The 23,832-nt window shown below is 50.3% G+C and overlaps 7 protein-coding genes across 7 annotated transcripts; 3 read left to right on the top strand and 4 right to left on the bottom strand.

Annotated features, from left to right (window-relative positions):
- Positions 1–1,929: 1,929 nt before the first annotated feature.
- Positions 1,930–3,205, top strand: BDP81DRAFT_497485 (uncharacterized protein; the record flags this gene model as incomplete). The annotated part of the gene is made up of 3 exons (XM_060595452.1): positions 1,930–2,322; positions 2,362–2,970; positions 3,119–3,205. Coding segments are annotated over 3 exons (1,089 nt in total), but the record flags the coding sequence as incomplete, so codon positions are not given.
- Positions 3,206–3,402: 197 nt separating this feature from the next.
- BDP81DRAFT_308755 (uncharacterized protein) lies at positions 3,403–4,643 on the bottom strand (the record flags this gene model as incomplete). Its single annotated transcript, XM_060583491.1, has 2 exons — positions 3,403–3,803; positions 3,866–4,643. 2 exons carry the CDS (start codon positions 4,641–4,643, stop codon positions 3,403–3,405), a joined length of 1,179 nt encoding a protein of 392 aa, XP_060450645.1.
- A 6,712-nt stretch (positions 4,644–11,355) lies between these two features.
- On the bottom strand, positions 11,356–12,435 carry BDP81DRAFT_339725 (uncharacterized protein; the record flags this gene model as incomplete). The annotated part of the gene is made up of 2 exons (XM_060586007.1): positions 11,356–12,086; positions 12,162–12,435. The coding sequence occupies 2 exons, from the start codon at positions 12,433–12,435 to the stop codon at positions 11,482–11,484; spliced, it is 879 nt and encodes a 292-aa protein (XP_060450646.1). The 3' UTR covers positions 11,356–11,481.
- A 1,030-nt stretch (positions 12,436–13,465) lies between these two features.
- On the top strand, positions 13,466–15,114 carry BDP81DRAFT_416115 (mannosyltransferase putative-domain-containing protein). The gene has a single exon (XM_060589500.1). The coding sequence runs from the start codon at positions 13,519–13,521 to the stop codon at positions 15,013–15,015; it is 1,497 nt and encodes a 498-aa protein (XP_060450647.1). The 5' UTR covers positions 13,466–13,518; the 3' UTR covers positions 15,016–15,114.
- Positions 15,115–15,219: 105 nt separating this feature from the next.
- Positions 15,220–15,854, bottom strand: BDP81DRAFT_497496 (uncharacterized protein; the record flags this gene model as incomplete). Its single annotated transcript, XM_060595453.1, has 3 exons — positions 15,616–15,854; positions 15,442–15,545; positions 15,220–15,382 (listed from the first exon to the last, which is right to left on the bottom strand). Exons 1-3 carry the CDS (start codon positions 15,823–15,825, stop codon positions 15,220–15,222), a joined length of 477 nt encoding a protein of 158 aa, XP_060450648.1. The 5' UTR covers positions 15,826–15,854.
- Positions 15,855–18,277: 2,423 nt separating this feature from the next.
- BDP81DRAFT_457422 (methyltransferase MppJ) lies at positions 18,278–19,762 on the bottom strand (the record flags this gene model as incomplete). The annotated part of the gene is made up of 4 exons (XM_060593284.1): positions 18,278–18,801; positions 19,038–19,166; positions 19,206–19,290; positions 19,481–19,762. 4 exons carry the CDS (start codon positions 19,760–19,762, stop codon positions 18,278–18,280), a joined length of 1,020 nt encoding a protein of 339 aa, XP_060450649.1.
- Positions 19,763–20,824: 1,062 nt separating this feature from the next.
- BDP81DRAFT_457423 (uncharacterized protein) lies at positions 20,825–23,151 on the top strand (the record flags this gene model as incomplete). The annotated part of the gene is made up of 4 exons (XM_060593285.1): positions 20,825–21,239; positions 21,293–21,795; positions 21,856–22,068; positions 22,147–23,151. The coding sequence occupies 4 exons, from the start codon at positions 20,825–20,827 to the stop codon at positions 23,149–23,151; spliced, it is 2,136 nt and encodes a 711-aa protein (XP_060450650.1).
- Positions 23,152–23,832: the final 681 nt, after the last annotated feature.

Consider the following 23,832-nt stretch of genomic DNA (forward strand, 5'->3'; position numbering starts at 1 on the left):
TTTACTGTTTTGAACGGTGAACCTCTCATTGGCCAATAATAAACCGACGAAAGGTCCGCCTTGCGAAATGCCTGGCTGGCTGGGCGGTCCTTTCGCTTCTGGAACCAAAAGCGATTGGCTCGTATTTGAAATCGCGCCAGAACGGCTTGCTGACATGCAGGAAGCAGCTTCTCAAAGAAGAGGCTCACTGACTGACTTCTTATCGAGTTCCACCAACCGAGAGCCTATGGTCCTAGTGTCACAGGGATAAGTAGCATGTTCGTAAGTTGCCAGGCTCCCCGTTGGGAAGTGAGAGTTCCTTGTCAAGCCTTAACGACTCCACGCGCTTGAATTTGCAGAAATGCTCTCGGGATGCCCAAGAGGCTGAGTCTCAATTGCGAGGCCCATGAATTGACGACGAACCAGGAAAAGCACGGTTACCATTCCAGGTGCTAAATTATGTTCCGAAAGCAGGGTAGATGATTGTCCTGCTATTTGATGATTCGTCTTGTCACGAGTTCTGTCGGGGCAAAGTTGACCACGCCAAGAGTTTCCATTGAAATCGAGGCAGAATTTTCCTGCCCCATCATATTCTCTACGTCGTATTAGTGATCCTAGGTTAACGAAGTGATTGGTTTCTTGAGAGCAAATGGCAAGCTTAGATCGTGACATGCAGATTTCGAGAGAGGACCGGGGCCCCAGGACTCAGGCCTCGCAACACCGCTGATTTAGACACGATTTTCTTTGAGAAAAGTAGTATAAACGTCCACCATTTGATGTTGATCGCCACGGTACAGTATCCCGTCGAGCGAATGTGTGCGTGCTTGAAGTCAAGCTTTGCCTGATTAATAATCGTGGCATTGCTGATGTAAGGGAGAAAGCCAGGAATCCTTTGCCCAACTCTTATTCAAGGTAAAGGAGAAAATGTGAAAGGGAACCAAAAGCACCGGCAGTTGTGTTTATCTTTCAATTCGGCAGGCCAAAGACTTCCTTGAGCTATGTCAGGGCTGCTGGGGTATGGGACGCGGCGAAGGTCTTTACCGGCATTATGTAGACCGTAAAGAGTACGTGTAAAGAGTATGCATATATCCTACTACGGTTACTCGCTGTCCTCCTACTGTCCTTGGCCCCTTCTAGAATCAAATCTGAAAATCAGCCTTGGGAGTCTATGATGGTGAGAGGTCCGAGGTAGATGCGAATACACGTATTTCACGGGTGGGTCATACGCTAAAGATTGCCAACTATTGGTCCGGCGGTCTCCGAATACACGTATCGCAAAGCCTTTAAGGGGCGAAACTAAGCTTAAAGTCGGACAAACTAATAATATGGTCCACGGATCACCCATGAAACCCGGCGCAGCTAGGGAAACATATCGCGGCTGAGGTCCACGTACGTAAAGCATCATGGCTTAGAGAAAATGTGCGAGTATGCCTAGCTAGCCGTGTGGATTCTTAAAAGTTTGTTGACCGGCAAAGTCAAGTCCTCCTTCAGTCAAGTGGAAAAACCTCAATGGTCACCTTTATGTTTTCCCACCGTTGACAACAGAATCGGCCTGGCGCGCTTCGACTTGTGCAGAATTCGGCAGCTACGGGTTCCAAGGGCTGTGTATCAAACTTACACGTACTCGGGCCGGCAAGCTTACATCGGTGTAGCCAACGGCCAACCATGTACAGACGCTCCCATAGGAAGTCCCGGAAGGGGTGTGCCGAGTGCAAACGACGCCACATGAAGGTAAGCTGGACATATCCGTTTCCACGTATACGGCATTAGTTCCGCGTACCCGCCGACTGGTATCGTAAGGCTGAAGACATCGACTAATCGGATGAGCAGTGCGATGAGACTCGCCCAAGATGCGTCAACTGCGCGATGGTGGACCGTACATGCGTATTCGCAAATGCTGCAGATCCCGGGTCTGTAGCAAGTTCTACGCGTGGCGATGAATCCATGCACGATTCCGTACTATCAGACGCCGGGACCTCGAAGCCGGATTCGCCGTATGGATCTCCGACCGGGAGGAGCCCCGCTGTCATCCCGACTCCGGACTTGGGCCACCTCATAGTGTATGCCGGCAACGACATGGGTCAGCCCACTCCCAGCCTATTGGACAATATGATCAACATGACACACATAAGATTCCTCGTGCACTTCTCTCTAGTACTCGCCGTGCCGGAGCTCGGCCCCAGTCTTATCGAACGAAACACCCAGCTCATCCTCAAGACAGGGTCCGACGCCCCGTACCTCATGCACGAAATCCTCGCCCTGTCTGCTCGGCATATGTCGATCCTCGAGCCAGAAAACGCAATGGAAATCCTACACGACGCAGTCCAGCTACAAACAAGAGCGGTTTCATTATTCAACGCCTAAAAGGCGCGGATAGACGAGCCCAGCTGCGTCCCTCTGGTCCTGTTCTCGGCCATCCTCGGCCGTCATCTCTGTGTCGACGCACTTGCGTTCCGTAGCACCAATCTAGATCCGTTCATCGACTGCTACGTCAACTTCGCCAGGATCCGTAGAGGCGTGAGGGTGATTGTCAGTCGCGCCTGGGCATTGCTCAAGACCTCGGAGCTTGTCCCTCTGATGTCGTGGGGTCTGGGGTTGAGTTGGCTGAAAGGTGTCGGTCCCGATTGTGATAGCATCTTGGATTTGATATCTGCATCGCCGAACATTTCGGCCGCTGACAAGGAAATTTACATGCACGCTGTCGACCTTATACAAGTCGCACTAGATGATCTAGACACCAGGGTATTTCTGGGTCGAAAGTACTTGATTCAAATGGTCTTTTCCTGGTCGCTGATGGTCTCAGAGGACTACACTCGAAAGCTATCCGAAAGAAAGCCCGAAGCGATAGCTGTACTGGCTTACTATGCTGCTATTTTACATCTGGCGCGGGACCTTTGGCAGATTGGCGATTCAGGGGCATACCTGTTGCAGGTAATTTGCCAGCATCTGGGAGATGAATGGGCCGAGCGGCTGATATTACCCCGCAAGATTGTTTTCTCAGACACTTCCTACACTCCATCACATTCTCTCGTCCCGTCAATATAAAGGAATCTCTACAATCAGTTTGGCACTGGCCTAAAGTGAACGTAGCGATTAGCTCTCAATTATAAGATCTAAGACGTCAGTCTCGGATTAAGAGCGGGCAATGTTGGACAAAAGAGGGTCAGTGAAGCTGTCACATTGCGAGACATGTCCTATAGACCTTTTCAACCCCATGTTCAACTGATTTAAAAGCACTTAATACAAGTTTTTATTTTCTAGAAGTCGATCCAACGCTAAATCCATGAAAATGCACACGCTGTTATGCTCGCTCGCTCGCTCGCTTGTTCGTGTATCGTTACTAGTACTGTTGACAAGTGTTGTACAAATAATTTACAAGAATACTACACGCCAGCCCGCTGACAATGGTGTTGTTGAAGATGCTTAGGCCTTGGCGTAGTCCTTGATAGCGGGCTCACGCTTGACCTTGTTGGGGTAAGCAAGCACGTTCGCCCCGGCGTCAACCAAGACGGCCTCCGTCGCCTTGATCTCGAGGGCGTCAAGCTTGCCAGCAGCAGGGTCGGCGCAGATCTTCTTATCGATGCGTTCGAGCTTGCCAGGTCCCTCATTGGTAAGGGCGTCTCTCAGAAGAGCAAATGCCAGTGAGTTGTAAAGCATGCCTTCGTGAGTGACTTCGCCGCCGGCGGGTGTGGCGGGACAAGCTTTCTGGACCTCGATGTTGCTGACTTCGACGCCATTGCCGTCCTTGAGAATGGCTGAGGCGATCGGACCCGACTGCGGTTGAACAACCTCATCCGTTGCGCTGAAAAGAGAAGTTGTGGGAACTAAATACATCCAGTTAGATACATGTAGCTGGATCAAACGCATTGAGAAGTTGTAAACTTACCATAGGCACTGTCACCACCGTTTGCACGGAGTGTCTGGACGAACTTGGAATCATACATCTGTTGGTAGACGCTGGGAGTGCAGCCAATGATAGCTGCTGGAGTCTTGCAAGCCGCGAATGCTTCCTTGGTTCCGTGAAAGTCGGGGCTCATTGACACAAGATCGGTCACGGCTTCCCTGGTGCTGGGCCAATACTTCAAGGCCCATTGTACGTTGAGGTTTCCTTGACTCCAAGCAACGACAGCTGGCTTCTTGCCAGTCATGTCTTGCACATAGTTGATGGCGTAGGCAACATATTCCGAATTCTCCTGAGCATCGTCCAGCGAGGCATCGGGAATGTTAACCCAGAGGGGGTCGGCAAAGTCGGATTTGGCCAGAAGAGGGCCGAGATTCGCACGATACGTCGTACCAGCCATCGCAGCGGTGCCCGGGACTAGAATAACGGGCTGCTTGTTTGATGATGCGGAAAAGGTCTTCGGGATGTAAATGCTGGCCTTCAGGTCTCTCTCGGATCTGGAGTAGGGTGCGTCCTTCTCCGACCTTTTGGGATAAATCTTGGTCTTCGGGTCGGGATTGTCGTTCTTGATGGAGTTCATGTCGTCGCCTAGGAATGGATTCAATGCTTGGCGGTCAGGCTCCAGTGGTCGCGATTCAGCCGCAACGGGTGAAGAATTGGTGGTTGCATCGCGGATATCGATGTTTGGGTCATTCACTGGTCTGGCGAGAACTTGGGTCCATCCCAGAATAAGGGCAAGTGCGGCGGCTGAGGTAGTCTTCATGGTTGTTATGAGTGTTTGTGTGTTTGATGAATTGGAAGATGTTTAGTTATGGAGCGGACGAGCTTGGAACCTATATATCTCTTTTTCGGAGTGATATTTTCGGGTGTCCGCAGTCGTGGAAAGCGGACAATGGATGACCCCGGTTGAAGTGCCAGTGCCGATCAAGCTTATCTCTCGATCTTTCCTCACAGGACTTGATCTCTTTTGGTAAAGTTATTGATGAATCGGAGCTTTCAGAACCAGCCTTGCTCGAGCGGTTCCGGACCGGCGGGATACTGACGTCGCTTGCTATGATGACATGCCGGCCTATCTAGACCGGCTGAACGTCTGAAGGTGCCGAGGGGTCTTGTTTGGGCACTATCTCCGCAGCACCCACAAAGAACTCGATTACTTACTCAAAGTTCTCCAATCGGGTTGCAGAATACCTACCGTGTGCCATCATAGGGGTCCCTCGGCTGAGAAGTGGGTGACGGAGAGGATTGCCTTCAGATGGTGGCCGTTTGACTGACAAAACTTTTTTTCCCGTCGTTTTTTTCCTGAGTCCGTCTCCGTGACATCATATTTCTGCTTCCAGCAGAGGCAGTTTTCGGTATTTTGTCCAAAACAGGCGATGATAGGTGGCCTGCACACCGATCATCTGAATATTCGACATAAGCCTCACAATTCGCCCGCCGGAATGTAGGTCTGTCTTAAAAAACCGGTAGATCGACCGATCAGAGTTTTCATTTTGGACCTTAGGCCTCGGAGAATATGTTATAGTGTTCTTCCCGAACAGTTCGGACTTAGACATCCAGAGCTGTAACATACGTTGACTTTCAACATGGCAAAAAATCGTTTCCCCCGCGGAATCGAAAAATCTCCGTCCACGAAGGAGACTTAGTATTGACAAATGGTAGGATACTTTAAGCTGAACATCAGGAATTTCACCCTGTGTGGGGTGACTTTGTCAGCATCGGACCTTCTTACGCTTGTGTCCAAAGCGAAAATTATTCATCGACACACGCTTCTTAACGAGTAGAAAGATCTTTGGTGTTCTGAATGAAGATTGATCTAGTCACCCCTCATGTTTTGTCCGCCGTGTATGACGGTGACCGCCGGCAACTTGGCCCAAACTCTTGCCGAACGCTCCGCATAGGTTCCAGAACCGTCGAAAATGGTGCTGCACTTCGTCTGATGTATGTTATGCGAAGAAATGCCTCGGTTCCGTTCATCGTCGAATCGGTGATAGACATACGCGAAGGCCTCTACGCGCGCAATGCTGTCAGCCGGATGTCCGAAACTTGCATGCGATTGCACGGTTGTTTTCGACTACCGTTATCGTGTTCGTAACGAGAGGGATTGATTATGTCACAGACGTACTAGTAGACTTAGTCTACCTGATGTCTTCCTTGCTATGCTTTACAGATGGTACCTACCCTCCAATCATCTTCGCCTTGACTCGAATGTGTTTGAGCCAGTGACCAACCACGTACCACCGGTTCGTGGAGACCGGCAAAACATCCTTCGCCAGCTGCAAGAAGCAAGAAAGCCTGAAATTTGATACGTTCCAACTGGAGTCTGGCCAGACACGAGGCTAGGAGTTTGTGATACTGAGAAGTTTAGACGAATGGTTCTCACCTCAATGGGAGGCTGTCGCGAGACATACTGCTCTGCCACGCGTCTTTTAGTTGCAAAACTCCAACTTGGTGAGACCTGTACATATATAAGGAAAGAGAGATGTTTCTAAAGCGTCACAATGAAACTGTCGCCACCTTTTGCCACGGATTGCATGTTATTGCCCTGGGACAAGTCAATTTTCGATGCTGGAGCCTGGAGAACTTCTCACAATGATTTCCCGCCCAGCACTGCGGCATTCCATGAGAACTCTCTCGGGCAGAGCTAGGCACAGTCCCATCTAGTTCAAGCTCTCATCGGGGAGATCTCCAACAGCGGGTAATCAATACATCCGATGACGTGGGCGCCGTATAGTCACGCCAGGAAAGAATTGGTGGAAAATGTTCTGCTCACGGGTCATCTCTCATATAGTAACATTTTAATAGTAATGCAAGACTTTTATGACACCATGGGTGACATCTGCAAGTCAAAGACTTGAAGTGATTATAATAGTATACAGCCAGTAATATCAATTGTTGGTATTCCTTTCACAGGGAAGTTGGTTCGAACCGTAGGGTCCTGGGGGTGACGAAGTATCAATATCTCTGTATTGATTGATTCTGCGTAAGGAGTAGAAGGGAGATTCCAACCGGAGGTTCAACCGGAGGTTGGGTGGGTAGTCGAGGTCTAATTGTACTCCCTCGAGGTGGCCCATGCTCTGCCCTTACTCGCGGTCGAATTGGACTTCCAATCCGACACAATAAATGCGATGGTTGTTATAAGGAATAGTCAAAATCAGTGCCAACTACTTTGCCGCTACGTTCAAGTGTTAGCAATTTGTTCTACGCTTCCAGAAGCTTAGATCCTGCGCCCCCCGAAGCTTGAAGCCGAGCACGAAGGCAATCTTGCGGCTTGCCTGTTTAAATGATCCTTTGGGAGATGATTGGGCGTGGGTCACGAATAAACTATGAGATCAAGTTGAGAAACACCACGTGACTCCGTCTTTCCCGTGTCATGATGTACATGCTCACTTCTGTGACGTTGGTACTTTACTTACCTATGGCACGGTGAATTAGCTGAAGCTGGATACCAAAAAGTACGATGTGATCAGCGGCAGAGCAAAGCAGTTCAATGCGGCAGGTTTCTCCAAATCTAGATTGTGTCGCGTGCAAACTGTCCACCAACTCAATCATACAAAGGGTCCGAAATTGGCTCCAAGAGTGTTCCATCCTCCCCTCTGAAATGGCCAGAGCCTGTATAGTTAACATCGTCAACGGCGGCATTATACCGACAATTTGCGCCTGAAAAAAATGAAAAAAAAAGCATGGCCTCGCAGCCTCAGAGTCTCGAACGATGAAATCAAGAATTCAATGTCAAGAGTTTGGCGGGAAAGCCACAAAGCAAAGCCCGCTGCGCCTGGGCCGTTTCAGCCCCATGCCCCCTGTACCTGCGTCAACACAACAAGCATCAGTGGGGCTAGGCGCATTGCGAATAGTTCAGCCCTCACATCTCATAGGCTCGTTGGTGCACCATATGCTTCGAATCATGGGCAATCGGCCCCCTCAAATCCACTGCGAAGATCCTCATACCCTGCGTGCCTGCAAGTGATCACAGTCTCCTCTTTATCGTCCCTCATTATTGAAGTAAACTCATCATGATACCTACATGTAAGCTCGGGGGATTTTATCATCAGAGTCCAAGATGAATTTAGGAAAGCGGAATTTCCCCTGCACCTTACTAGTTCAATCTTTTGCAGCAACTAAGTGTCTAGCGTCTCTCGCATGCACAGCAGCTCGACCGATCATCACCACGCGCCCATCGTGCCGCACCCGAGAAGGAAGGGGGCGGGCGGAAAGAGCGGGACCAGCAGGGGTGCTAGGCCTTGGGTGTTTGTCAGTTGGTTGCCTTTGACGGCTCCCAATAGGCTCACGGGTACCCGTGCATGTAAAATTCCACGGGTACCCGTGAAAATGACTAAGCAAGCTGGCGGCACAGATTGACGAACGCGTCTCGCGTCATTCTACACGTTTCTCTGCTCATGGCAACTCGGCCACAAGTTTCTGAAAAGAATGGAAACAGCCCCGGACAATCCAGCACTCAATTTCCTAGACGACTGTCTACCTCCTGAAAGCGAATATGAATCCCGCGATGACCTCATATTGGCAATTAACAATTGGGCAGCAACAAGGGGATACGCCTTCACGACCGGGAGATCGACCAAAGAGAAGAGTGGACGGCGGACAATTACGTATTCGTGCGATCGGTCGTGTCATCCCCCAAGCAAAGCAATAGCGCGCCAAAGACGAACCACGAGCAGGGGAATCGGTTGTTAATTTTCCGTGCTTGCCAAAGAATCCTTGGTTAAAAGCATATGGAGCTTGAGACACCGCCCCGATAAACGGTTTTCTTCTCATAATCATCCCCCAAGCCAGCATCCGTCTGCTCACCCAACACACCGTAAGCTGATAGAGGAGGATTTTGCGAAAGTAGCCGGCCTATCAAATGCTGGCGTCGCGCCCAGGGATATCCGGACATACATACGACAAACCACAAACTCTGTAGCAACCCAACAGGATATCTACAATCATATTGCAGCCATCAAACGAGATGTTCGTGGAGGGCAGACCTCAATCCACGCACTTGCCAATCAGCTTGACGAGGAAGGCTTCTGGAGTCGAATGCAATTCGCACCAGATGGCCGCGTTACAGCTGTCTTGTTCTCCCATCCAGATTCCTTGGCCATCCTACAAGCTTACCCAGACGTAATGTTGCTGGACTGCACTTACAAGACCAACAAGTACGGTATGCCGCTTCTTGATATAGTTGGCGTCGATGCTTGCCAGCGTTCCTTCTGTATCGCGTTCGCATTTCTCAGTGGCGAAACGGAAGAAGATTATACCTGGGCTCTGGAGCGGGCCAGGTCCTTGTATGACCAGTGCAACGCTAGCCAACCTGCGGTTGTCCTCACAGATCGCTGCTTAGCATGTATTAATGCTGTAGCCGCTGTCTTTCCATCTTCGGCATCTTTGCTTTGCCTCTGGCATGCAAACAAGGCGGTGCTTCAGCATTGCTACTCTGCGTTCGACCTTGCCAAGACGAAGACAACCAGTAGCCCTGCAGCGCCAAAGTCATCGACTGACAACTGGGAAGAGTTCTACAAGTCCTGGCATTTGATTGTTAGCTCGCCGTCTGAGATGACCTTTCGGGAACGTGTTTCTCACTTCGAAGAACGCTATCTTACGGACCATCTTGAAGAAGTCGGCTACGTTACGTCCTTTTGGCTCCATCCGTACAAGGAGAAGCTAGTGAAAGCCTGGGTTGATCAGCACACGCACTTTGGCAACGTGGCTACCTCGCGGGTTGAGGGCATCCATGCTCTGCTCAAATCGCACCTAAAGAGATCCACGTTGGATCTGTTCGAGGCTTGGCGAGCGATGAAGCACGCGTTACTCAATCAGCTCTCGGATCTGAGATCTAATCAAGCCAAACAACAGACACGAATACCGGTCGAGCTTTCGGGAACAATATATGGCGCAGTACTTGGCTGGGTATCGCATGAAGCCCTCCGGAAAGTAGAAGAGCAGCGGAAGCTGCTCAGTAAGAATGGCACAGACCATTCCTCAGTCTGTACGGGGGCCTTCTCTCGTGTGTACGGTCTGCCATGTCTACACAAATTAAAGGCTTTACAGGAACAAAATCTTGTTCTGCTACGTGAGCACTTTCATGCGCATTGGCACCTGAGGCGTGAAGGAGCGCCGCAGTTGTTACTAGAGCCTCGCCAGCGCATCGAGCCCAGGTTGCAATCGGAGAACCCCCGAATTCCGAAATCAAGCACTAGGCGAGAGCTAAGTGGGTTTGAAATCATTGGAATTTCATCACGGGCCCCAAACACATGTAGCAGGTGTCATGTGGCTGGCCATATTATGACTTCGAAGACGTGCCCTCTGCGATACTCGCATTTGTTGCTTAAGCCAATGCCTACTCCGGGTCTAGTTTTGATACCGAGTGCGGGCTGTTCTACTACACAGGAAGTTACGGAAAGGCTTCCATCGAACACTATACAATCCATACTAGCCTTGGCTCCATCGACTATAGATGGAGCAGTGGATGCCGGGATATCACCACCTGACGTGCAATCGCCGTCTCGGCGTTCGCCTTCACCCTCGCTTCCAAGATACGATTCGCCCCAGGCAATATACGAACGATATTGTGCAGCGAGAAGCGCCTGGTATGCCGCCCAGCCTCGTGGAAGTGTCAAAACAAACCAGGAGTATCGGAGGACAATGGGTCTTCCACTGCGTTATGGGAAGAAGTCTTATGAGTGGTGTCTTGACTATAAGCAGATGAACAGACGCTGCACCACCTCCAAGGGGTCAAGAGATTGGCTAAAGGAAGAGATGATGGCTTATCTAGACTGGGACAGAGCTGAGCAGGAACGGGTTGATGAGCTTGTTTTCGCTGAGGAGGGAGACAACCCTTTTCGGAGTAGCAGCAGAGGTATGGGCGATATCTGGAATCGAGTCGCGAGAGACAACGCCGAACGGGAGGCGTTGTATGCTGAGAATCTACCCGAAGAGTGTATTGTGGTTAAATCGTAAATTGAAAGGATAATTGGAACCTAAGTCGCGCCTCCGATTGGCTCAAGACCCGTGCCGCCAGTTTGCTTAGTCATTTTCACGGGTACCCGTGGAATTTTACATGCACGGGTACCCGTGAGCCTATTGGGAGCCGCCTTTGACAAGGTCCTTACTCAGCACGCAAGACCGGGGGCTCAATCCTGCATGCCACTCAGCCCAGTGACAATGCCAGGGGGGCGAGGGATTTTGTCTGTATCGAAATGCTGTGAAGATTTCACTCGAGGCAGAAGTCGACAACAACAAGGTCAGTGGTGGTGGCTGAAGGTAGGTACCTTATATAAGGAGTGATTTCGGCGCTGCCATTAATTCGTCAGCGCTAGGCACATCTACTTATGATATACCAAGATGGGAAACAAAAGGTCAACAATGCCTCACTAGTTCCCACGCCAAGACCCAAGCCTCTTACTATAGACTCTGCGTTAATCCTGCTTCCTCCCCAAGACAGACCAACTCGTCATGATTCGCCAAGCAACGAACTGGCTCTGGATTTCGTGTACGGAGGGATTTTGCTTCGAAATGGTCCGAACGCCACCTCCGTCAAATAAGCTGACCGCAGATCAGCGAACAAGGTGAAATTGCCTGATGCGCCCTTTCGCCAATTGACCGCCTCATCGTTGCTGCCGCACCTCCGATCCCGCGAGCTCGCGTGGAGGCTGATTCCAGTCCGCCGGCATCTCGTGCATCTCGTACCTCCTATCAAGACTTGGATTCTGGAAATTTGTGTCTTGCCCATACTGATAAGTCGTGTCCTTGGCATGTCCTCCGTAATATGAACTTGCGGTGTTGGCGGAGGGTTCCGATGTTCTGCCCTTGTTGTGCTTCTTTTGGTGGAGGAAATACCAGGTTGCCAAAGCTGCAATGACAGCAGCGAGCGGGATGCCAACTCCAAGTCCTACTTTAAGGGCGAGGGATTCGCCGTCGCTCGAGCTTGAGCCATCAGCAGTGCTAGTGCTTGAAGCTGAGCCGCCGGAGTTGGTCGTAGCTGGGCTGGATCCCGATACACTTGTTGTCGTTGTTGCGCTGCTTAAAGCTGTCGCGGTAGGGGCCACAGAGAGTAGGTTGCCATTGTTGTCGAGATAATAGGTTCGCAAAGTATTGCTGCAACACGTGCCGGAACTACCTTCTCGGCAGCAGTATTTTCCCATGCTCGCGTCACAAATCTCAACCCTCGGAAAGACGCCATCTGTCAAGCCTGTATTGATCCTTGTCTCATCTAGTAAAACGAATTCTTGTAAGTTATCGTACGACATTTACGCTGTAGCAGGGACTATGCGGGAGGGTTCTTTACCAAAGACACAAATTTCTGCGCAGGTGCTATTGTCCCAAGGGTTATGCAGGCAAGTTCCTCGAACCAAGATATTATCGGCATTGTCTTTACTTTTGCAGAGTCGGTTCGGTTGACAAGCGTCATTTACTCCGCAACAAGCATCGGTCCCTGGACACTGTACCTGGTCGGCAAAGAGTTTCCCCCTATGGTTGAAACAGTTGGCTGCCTCTGAGAATGAAGTGAACAAGACCAACAAGCAAACAAAGAAGAAGATCAAACCCGTGGGCCTCGGCATCGCGGTGAAAACGAAGACTTTGGACAGATAAGCAGCACTGAACAGACGGAACAGATAATTAAATAGAAGGAAAAGATAGGAATGGGCCAAAGAAGGAGGGAGTACCAGTTAATAAGAGGTGATGTGCACAATTAGGCTGCTGATGGGTTTCAGCCATCAATACTTTAGTTTGGTCGCTATTAGCTCCTGAGGCAAATTTGGAAGCATCCATAGCGACCTTCGACGTGAGTGCCAAGAAAGGAGTCTCCCGTATCCACCTATTACCTCCTTGGGAGGTTGAGAAAAGGCTCAAGAAAAGAGGTGGGTGCAACTGCTGTGTCGCCCTTTTGCTTCTACCCGTGTTTGTTGCGCTGGAATGCTTTGTTGGTTACTGTCGGATTGGAAGCCCAATTCGACCGTGAGTAAGGGTAGAGCAGGGGCCACTTCGAGAGGGTACAATTACACCTCGACGGTCCACCCAACCCCCGGTTGGAATCTCCCTTCTACTCCTTACGCAGAATCAATCAATACAGAGATATTGATACTTCGTCATCCCCAGGACCCTACGGTTCGAACCAACTTCCCTGTGATAGGGGTACCAACAGTTACCCTAGTTTGCCACGAATATTCGGGCGGTGGACACCCATGCCGTGTCAACCGAAGTCAACAGGGAGGACCTGTTGAAAGTTGAAAGCCAGCTTGTTCGCGATGAAGTCCAAGAAGAACCAGCGATTCTCTGGTTTTAGTCTGCAAAATTCGAAGTGAGGTCCATGAGACAGCCGCTGCTAACAAGCGCCGATGCAACTCGGACATGGGTTGGAATGCGCTTTCAGCTTTCATCACTCTGTTGGTCACTTGAACTAAACTTTCTTTTGTGGCCCCCTTCCCATTGATGAAGCACCCTCACGCGACTACTACGTCGTCTGGCGTACGTAATCTACCGTGGGGCCGGATTTTGGCGCAATTTTGGAAGGTAGATAATATGCCCGGGCACCTCGCCCTCCCCAGGCTTTTGCTGCTTCGTTCGTTCTCCCGCGACACGCCTGCCACCAGAAGATCGTTCTCCTTCACATATCAGTCGCGCTTTGCGACCAATTGGCCAGCATGGTCGTCAAAGTTATGCCATCCTCGCGGATGACAACATCTATTCTGTTCGCTTGCCTCTTGTTCTTGTTCTTATACTCCTCTTACGTTCTTACTCCATCTTATCATCCGACGTCGCCTGCCAAGCCTCCGCCAGCGCAAACGCAGTCGCATCCACCACAACATTCCGACAAACCGAAGGAAGATGGCCCAACAGCATGGCAGAAAGAGGCTGCTTTGATCAGCGACGAAGCCAATTCTTTGATTGACGATCCCATTCAACCTCCGTACAAATTCAAATTCTACGAGCTCGGTCAACGAACCAAGAAAGCACGGGAATGGGTCAAATTCCTTGACAACGCACCGAAATCGGAGAACGCTCGGCCTCTTCTCGAGACTGTGGAGAGTGCGATCGCATCGTTCTTCCCTTTTATCCAGCACTCTCCCAAGAATCCAGATAGCAAGACGCCTTTTTCAGACCTGCGTTCGTCCATTGTCCCTGGGTCACGTGGATTCGTCATTCCGACAGGCAAGGGAACCATGCGATACGCCACGCACCTCATTGGCGCCCTCCAAGACATCTTGTACTGCAACATGACGATTCAGATTGTATATGCCGGAGACGAGGACTTACCGCCTGAGGACCGCGAGAAGCTGCTGGCTCGCTTCAAAGGGCTCCAATTCTTAGATGTTTTGAGCGTTGTCGACGATAAGACCCTGAAGCTTGTAAATGGCGGGTGGGCTATCAAGGCCTTTGCGGCTTTGTATGCGCCGTTCGAAGAGGTCCTACTCTCAGATGCCGACTCAGTATTTGTTCAAGTTCCGGAGTCACTCTTCTTAGATCCCTTGTACGAGCAGACCGGTGCTCTCCTCTTCCACGATCGTTTACTCTGGCAACACGCCTTCGCCGAACGACATGAGTGGTGGAGGTCGCAGATTCACGAGCCCAGTGCCGCGCTCAATAAGTCGCTTGTATGGACTGATGACTACGCCGAAGAGGGCGATTCGGGTGTGGTTGTAGTGGACAAGTCTCGCCTAGACGTGTTGATGGGTCTCCTCCATGTAGCATGGCAAAATACCTACGACGTGCGCGAAGAAGTCAGCTACAAAATTACGTACGGTGACAAGGAGACGTGGTGGTTCGGACTCGAGCTCAGCGGGGCAAGCTATGCCTTCGAAAAGCACTACGGTTCCATGGTTGGTTGGTTCAAGGACAAGGTCAACGACTCCGTCGAGAGAATTTGCAGCTTCGTGATCGGACACGTCGACGTGCGAGACGATCTCATTTGGTACAACGGTGGACTTTTGAAGAACAAGAAGATTGACCCGAAAGAATTCGGGCTGCCGACGCATACCGTGGTCGACGGGACGTGGGAGAAGGGTGGAGACCGGACACAGATGAGCTGTATGGTCGGACATAACGTCAAGCCCTTGAATATGGATATGCAGTGGATTTTGAATAGTTCCATCACTTTGGCGCAAGAGCTGGATCAGCATTTCGGGTTTCTCGAGTCATGAAGTCGTGACCTAGGATACAAAGGCCCTTAACGTAGAATTATCAACCTCGAACGAGGCCTTGTTTGGCCCTTCCTATAAAATAAGAGAATATTTATGATGCAGAAGTTCCATTAGAGCTCTGGGCGTTCCACAAACTACCAAACACCATTGGTTACAGTGTGTTAGATGATCAGTGACACATAAACACCACAGATAAGGATGAAGCTACCGCCTTCCGCGGCATTGCAGCCCTGCCGACCATATGTGACGGTGGCACTGCGTACAACATGTAATTGCGTGGACGGTCAACATGAATTTGATAATCGATTCGGTGGTAACGTTGTTATCTTTGGGGACAATGTGAGCTTGTGGGTGTTCTTGCCCCTCTCTAAACGCGTGTTCGTGTAAGTCAAATGCGAGCGGTAAAGGCAAACAGTGGGAACCAACCTTGTGACGCGAATTACTGCGCAGTCCTTGACTCCTTCATGCTCAAGGAGATGCCCCTCAAGTTCGGCCGGGGCCACTTGAAACCCTTTGACTTTGATGAGTTCCTGCAAAAAAAAATTGGTCAGCAAATTCTTCCATGTTCTGTCAAAGCCTTTCAAAGCTTTGGGCACGTACTTTTTTGCGGTCCAAAATAGTCAAGAGTCCGCTCTCCTGGATTGACACGATGTCTCCAGTTTTCAGCCACCCATCTTTGGTCCATGCTTCTTCAGATGCACTTGGGTTCTTGTAGTAGCCCTTGAACACATTTGGGCCCCGAATGAGTGCCTCCCCCTCTTCGTTGCAGCCGACTTCGCGACCATCGTCACCGACGATTTTCATCTGCATGTTGGGGAGGCTGAATTGTGCTCAACAGAAGCTCTAGGCTGAACTTACGCATGGTGACTGTTGTGCAAGATCTGCGTACATTGACCACACAATAAGTCATGAGTCCACCTAAGCTCATAGTCAGTGCTTCAAGCAGTAGCGTGTGATTGAGATCCCAGACTTCCACTTACTGGCGTGATAGAGAGGCAGGAACGCACAGTGAACATTGTGAGTTGAAGATCCTTGGCCGTTTGCTCTCGACTCGCTCACTCGATCAAGGTGAAGCGTCTGTTCCGCATTTGCAACAAGATTGCGGTGGGTGATCATGCATGCCTTGGGTTTCCCCGTTGTCCCACTACTGAAGTTAAGAACAGCGACCCTTGCAAATTGGTCAGCATCGCGTTCATCGTTTTGTTCACTTGCAGCAACTCACTTTTCCGCCAAAATTAGAGGATCGCGGACTGCCTCCCACGAATATGGCTCAGCCATCAACTTTTGCATGGTACGCCAACTGTCATGTCTAGGCCGACCCTCGTTGTCAACGAGCACGGCAGATTCTTTTGGTATGCCGACGCTCCTTGCAGCTTGCAGTGCGGTCGTGAGTCGCACGGCATCCGTGAAGATGCACTTAGCGCCGGAAACAGTGAGTTGGTGGGTCAGTTCTAGTCAGGGTTACCCATGTGCTCGCTGCTTCGTGCCGAGGTATCTCATCATTAATTCGTAACTCACCAGACTCTGTGTACCCCGGATTGGCACCAGTGAAGATCCCACCTGCACAGATTGACCCAAGGATTATAACTGGGTACCATACCTGGAGTGACGAGGCACGGTATTAGGGGTTGGTTGCCATCCATGAACGTGGAACTACTCACAGAATTCTCGGTGTAAGCCAGGACAACATCGTCGTTCTGTAATCCCAATGTCTGTCGGAGGCCACCCGCTAGTTTCTTGACACAAGTCTCCAATTTGGGCTTACGGAGACTTTGAGCAGGTTTCTCGGCATCGGCAAAAATGGGCAAATCCCCTTGCGAGGCTGACGTTCCTGTAGTCTGTATCAGCAAACACGAAAGCAAAACACAGGTCACAGCGATATGGACTGTACCAAAAACATATGACAGAACATCGACTTCAGGTATGTCTATCTGGTATCTAGAGGAGAAAATCATGATGGTTGTGGTAATTTTAGTGTATGTTCTCTCTTCACGATGGACCGTGATAGAACTAGATAAAGGCGCAAGATGCCAGCAAAGTCGGTGACTGACAGGCTACAACTTCAAGAGAGCACGTATTTAGTACCAGTTGGATCTTTATGTTGTAGAACCTAGTCGGGCCGAATGAAGAACCTCAAACCTTCCATATTGTCAACCGAGCACTGCGAGCAGTCTGTAGCAGTGCAGCTGCGGCACTTACACGGACGGAACTCGGGTCCGAACTTCTGAAAGCTCAGTTCACCCGAAACAATTAGCTTAGCCCCGCTACAGTTCTCAAGCTGGATGACGAAACGGAGGAATGTAACTTCGGGTTACACTTTCCGTATTCAGGAATACTTCGATGATATTCTTGCGCTGCACTTCAGTCACAGTTTGGTCAGTATCTGAAGTCTGTTCACTGTTTATCTCCGCCACGATGGCGTGGACCGCGCGACAAGGGTCAATGTTCACCGCCTCAGGAAAAGGTCCGATGGGAAGCTCCGCCGCTTACGACGGCAGATGGAAAATCAAGGGTCAACAGAGAAGGGGCATTTAGACCTCGTGGGCAGCAAAATCCTATTACTACAGAGGATGCTGAAAAGCCATTACTGTGCATGGTTCATGTACTGGACGCCTAAAGCCGAAAGTAATTGCGGGGTGAAGACAGGTTGAGTCCGGCCCTGTTAGTTGAGGCGGAGCGGCCCGGGGCCAAGTCAGAGCAGGTCCAGGTTGGCATGATGTGCGGCAAAGAACTTCGGGAAGCGAGTGAGCTCCGGCTGGCAATTTTGAGCCAGAACCATTTTGATAATCCCCTCAAGATAAAGTTGCGCTAGTATCATCTTGTTGGAACAGCAAAGGCTGATAAGGAGTAATGGGAAGGTACCATGGGCTGGCTGGCACCTGCCCTGGGCGAAGTGGGACAACTGGCTTAGTCATCACGGCCGGATAAAGGTGGGGCAACCACCCAGGCCGTCACTACCTACTTCGACCGACTCCTGCCTACAATGTAAGATAGAACAACAACAAGAAGAACAAGCAATAGGATCACCAACAGACGAGTGATAATTGCTACCACTATTTGTCGTATACGACCCCGTGAACCAACAATTATCCTTGCGCAAATTAGATCTCGATGACTTTATTGAGTACTTAGTACTTAGGTAGTCTCCATAATTTCAGTAGCACCTCATATCGCATGCTATCTCTAATGCCTAAAGTAGCTATGCAATATGCATCAAACCTTGGGCATATTCTCTATCTATACCACAGAACTGCTTGAAACTCTACATTGCATTTGCGTCACGGGGCACAAGTTCGAACAGAACTGTGAGAGACGGAGGCAACATATGATGCTGCTTGACACAAACCCAGCCACCATCCTCAAAAACCCCCTCCCAATCCTCCACAGTAGGTAATTTGACATTCATCAGCGCGTGACCAAACTCAAAGCCCAGGGTAAAGATAGGCGCATCATCCTCTTGTACCGCATGGCGAGATTGAGGATCATTTGTGAGAATCCGCACCGTATCGCAGATAAAGAATCGTTTGACGCTTGGGAAAGCTTTGCGCAGTCTCTGTAGAGAGCTGGCACACTTCTCTCGCGGCCAGAAGTCGTGTCCCATCAGAAACGACGTCAAAAGGTCAACATTGGCAAACTCGTCCCGACAGTCGAGCTTACGCGCACCGCCGACCAGAAAGTTAATACGGCCGCCATACCCACGCTTCACAGCGTCTGACCTGGCAACCTCAATTGCCGGACCAGCAATATCAATGCCAAGTCCGGTGCTTTGAGGATAGCGGTCGAGGACTTGTGACAGAATCCATGCATGCTTCTACGCGAGTCATGGACATAACCCATTCGGAATGGTCTGACCATCACGAAACAGGCCAGACTGTCATTTCCACCTGGTCCTAGCTCTGCAAGACTTATTAGGATAGCATTAGGCCCACAAGCCTGTGGTGATTCCATCCACTCTTTAGTACGAATAGACGCTCTTTTCTGCTCACTCACATATGCATATTCCGCTGGCCACCCTGACTAACCGTCAACTTGCATGATCCTCTCGCCACTACCACTTCCCAGGTCCACAACGGAGGTAAAGTTTTCGCCAGACGACTTCAGGACGTCGAGGAAGACCGGATCGATGAATTGCGTGTTTGCGTCGCGGCACGCTTAGGCAATGGCCGCAGAATCACGCGAGTAGAATTTACCCTCGCGATTCTCGTTGCGTATGACGTACTGCATGCGCGCGAACAAACTGCCGGAACCAAGAGCAAGCCAGTGAAAGTGTTGGATCTCTGAGCAGTCGGCAGAAAAGGTGGATCTGGAAGGCGGTATGGGCACTTACAAACGACCCCTTACATACCACTTCTGAGAGGCCGTGGGCTCTGCCCACAACCTCCTCCTTCCACCTCAAGACGCAGCAATAATAGACCATTATTGACACTTCGTTCCAACCGTACGGTTGCCCTGCTGACGTGTATACCAACAGAAAGAGACTTTTGGTGCGGTATGCCTCTTCGAGCAACCTCCCGGGCATGGCAGCTCCCCCCTGACGCTGGAGGATGTCAGAGGTAGCGAGCGCGGAGACTAGGGTGTGGGTCGAAGCGAGATCCAGATTGTGGTTGGCCGCGAACTCGTCGATATCCACAGCTTTTTGGGTACGATTCTCATCCAGTAGCCCGAGTTCCCAAGCAGTGCCGATGGCGCCTGCGGCAACGTAGGAGTTGAAGATCTTTGCAATGTCGTGCTCAGAGGAGGACTTCATGTTGGAGATGGATCCCATTTTGGATGGTGATGGTGATTGAGACAATATACCTTGGGACGAAAGTCAAGAAAGAAGTAAATTTCAAGTCAAAAGAAGCAAATTGGAATAAGTGATGTGTTGTGAAAGATCGGGTGGTAGGTTCCAATGTGCCTTGTGAATCTTAATCTCTGGTAAGAGAAGGTGGGAGAGTCAACACGCCACTTTATACCCATGCTGAAGCTGAGGGGATGGTGTTGCATCAACCTCATAATTTTTCCCGAAGAACCACAACAAGAATAATTCCTGAAAGCATCCAAAAGCTGCAGGGTACGATAGTACTCTGGTTGCCCAACCTAATGCAGTCGGAAGAGGTCCGATCACATGGGCGAGAAAATTAGAAGCCCCGGACTGTTCTATGCTGCCCAAGATTTTCGGCGGCCCGGCCTATCACTTCCACATTTCGGAATGACGAACTCGAGCTTCCATATGCTTCCGGTTGGTTATGAGTTGACCTCTGACAAAAAAACCGAATACGAGGTCTCCGAGCATCCAAGAACGAAATTCCGTCCCCGACATGTCACAGCCAGAAGTTCTTCCCAGGTTGTTGAAGCTATATTGAACCCTCCAGCATGCCAAAACCGACATGTGACTCTAGACCCCACAGGGCTCATTGCGTTAATGCCTCCGACTGAAATGTCTGCCCAGTGGATGGTAGCACAGCCTACTTACTCCGCCAAGGCCATCCTTGTCCCTTTGAGTTCTCTCTAGATGTTTTCACTTTCAAGGAAGAGTTGGCCATATGGCCGTCCTGCAGGTTTGAAATCAAAGTGTTGTCAGGAACGGGCTGCCTCTTGTGGCAAACCGGAGTATCATATAGTCAAGTTGAAGAGAATTTTTTGGCTATAAATGGTTGAGCCTAAGACTGCATCATCTGTCCATCTTCTCAACATCATCGCAACAAAAAGAAAGATTCCAAACTTGACCCAATCTCAAAACAACATTCAACATTACTTTTGCCTCAACATGTCTCCTCTCCCAGCCTCTACTCAACTCGGCGCTTCGGTTGATGGAACTTTCTCTTCAATGCCACCCCATCAAGTCATTCAGGGCTGCAGTGTTTGGCACTGGAAAGATAAGCTATCCCCGGCTGAAGGCTGGATTGTTATCGACTCACCCGTGCCTACTCACTCGGGAGGCGGGCTCTTCCTTCACGAGGACGCAACTCTCAATGAGGTTCGCGATATTGCTCGCTCTATGAGCGCCAAACTCGCTGTGTCTTCCCAGCCTCAGGTCGTTGGTGCCAAGGGCGGCATCAGGTTTCCTCATGAGGACTCACGTGCTCCTCTTGTCCTGGAGCGTTTTATTCGCGACAACGCAGCTGTCCTCTCGGAGTACTGGGGCACGGGAGGAGACCTCAACACAGACCACGACATCATCGACAGACACGCTAGAGCCTACTGCTCTCCGGGCACTTTGACTGCGCTTGATGCACTCAGTCGTTCTCTTGGCTACTCGGCTCGAACCCCAAGGAGATCCATGATCTCCTCGGAGAAAAGCTTGATAACAGCGGATGGGGTCTCAGCGAGTTCTGTGTCGGCTATGTGATGGCTGCTACCCTCAAAGAGCTCATTCTCCACACAAAGTCGGAGCTTATGGGACAGGCTCGCCTAGTTCTCCAGGGTTTCGGTTGCGTCGGTTCTACCTTTGCCCAAGCAGCTGCCCAGCTAGGCATCGGCCGGGTAGTTGCCGTCTCCAGTCAGTATGGCTTTCTAGTCAACGACAATGGCATTGAATGTGCCTCCATTGAAGCCTGTCGGCGCAACACCGAGAAGACTCCTATCTCAGGACTTGATCCTCGGAGCCTGGAGGCTGGTCTCACAGAGGCCGAGCTAGGCGCAGCTTTGTATACCAAGCGCAGAGCTGGCTCAACTGACGAAGAACACCTTGTCAACTTCCTCGCCGCATCTCGGGGCGAAGTCTTTGTTCCCTGCGCTCAGCGCTATATCCTTACACCCCGAACACTTTCCACGTTAAGCCACGAAACCTTCGCTGAGGTACCCCATGGCGCCTGATTCATCCTTGCTGGCGCCAACAACATATTCAACCCTGTTGAGAGCAGAGATGAAACTCTGTCTAAACTTGATTCTGCATCAATCCGGATGCTGCCAGAGTGGATCAGCAACTCGGGAACGGCCAACCTCTTCATGCGAGCTTGCAGCGGCTTTGCGCTGCAGGGCTATGGTGCATCCAACCTCGAGGCATCTGCGAACGACACCAAGGCCTTTGTTAACGCCGCTTTCGGCAGCGTCGGATATCGAGCAAGCAACGTAGCTCTTTGAAAAGCCTGTGAGGACCTTGCAACTACTCGGCGCAGAACAGGAGCAGTCAATCTCCTCGGTGTTAAGAGAATGGCTCATTTGACCCTGACAACGCACGGGGTTGAAAGAGCTGCCGAAACAGTTAAGGAGGTCTACAACGTCAAGTTCAACAAAGATGAGAGCCTTTATCGACTTCCCGGTCTCGGTGACCCGACCCTCAGCATTGTCAAAGCTCCCGAGAGCGCTGGACCTGGAGACATCGGGCTTTCTATACGCTTCTCTCTCTACAACATTGTGAAGACTCGCCAAGTCTTCGAGGCTCAAAGGATTACCTTCAAAGACCGACTAATTCAGGACGGTTCAACTGAGCTTGTTGTCCTGCGCGAGGAAACCGGATACCCTATGAGCTTTTGCCAAGCCCCAGCCGAGGAGCCATCGAATGACGACTTTTCAACTTCCCCTAAGGTTCTAGACTCCATAGCAGGCTCAACACGCCATCTTGACCATTACGCTGCCATCATGCCCGACACCATACGTATGAAAGTTTTCCATGAGCGCATGTTGGGTTTCACTTCACTTCGGACTTTTACCGTCAACACGGGATCCGCTGCCGATGGTGGCGATGATGGGCTGATACAAGTTATGGGCATCCCCTTTGATGCCAAGCGAGTTGTTATTCTTACTGAAGGGTTGAACCCTGATTCGGTCTTTTACAAGCTGATGATGCGTCATGATGGAGCTTATGTCCACCATGTTGCACTGGAGGTTGAAGACGTTGGCGCCGTTTTCGCTGAAGTGAGGGCCAGAGGCTGGACTACTACGGCGGAAGATCTTAGCTACGATGTTGCCACAGGTCTTCGTCAGTTCTTCTTGAAGGAAGATGAAACCGGTTGCATTTTGGAGCTGATTGGGCGTAGTAGTAAGGACAACAAGTCAGAGAACCAGGAAAAGTCATCTTCTGGCCCTGCGGATGATGGAGACGTTGTCAAAGATGATGGTGCGGATGATATTGGCAATTATGCCAACGGCCAGGTGGCATTCCGCACGGAAAACATTGTTGCTTTAGCTCGGTCTTTGGACCGATCCGACTAGCTATATACTGTAGCCCACGACCTTGATACGTTCAATAAACAAAGCTTATTCTCCTGAGTCTCGATATGTTCCCCTTCGACAGCTGATTGATGATATTGATCGTGATGGGGGGATTGAGTAATACCCATATAGAGTTACATGTACCGATAGTTTTGATTCTCAGCTCATGGGCTTCAATTAGGGAAACGGCAAATCCGACTTAATTACAACTGTCATCTCATTAATCTCAGGTAGGCCATCTTCTGCATTGCTCAAGTCTAAATTGACTACCCAAACTCGGAATCTCACACTAATGTCTCCTATATATCCCGGGGTTCAAAACAGCTGTAATTGTTCTTGACTAAGCTTTCGCAGTGCCCGGTAATGAAAGCCAGTCTATTCGGCCAAAGAAACAGTGTCAATCGATCGGACTGCTATCTGTTCTACTCTTCATGAAACATATGACGGCCATCGGCATGGAATTTCTTTCGGCGGTCGGGCTGATACTGACCGGAAAGTAGCATCTGGCGAGCGATCATCATATCGACTTTCTGCGTGTAGTTATAGCGAGCATTCAATGACCAATAGCATGCTTCTTGATTTTACCTAAACGTTTTGCAGACGGCGTGAGACTCTTATCACTTGCATCACGGTACTGTAGAATGCAAGTGAACAAATTTAATAATTAAACGTATTGATTCT

This window comes from Colletotrichum phormii (genome assembly GCF_030913505.1).
Source record: "Colletotrichum phormii strain CBS 102054 chromosome Unknown BDP81scaffold_2, whole genome shotgun sequence".
Classification (NCBI taxonomy): Eukaryota; Fungi; Ascomycota; class Sordariomycetes; order Glomerellales; family Glomerellaceae; genus Colletotrichum; species Colletotrichum phormii.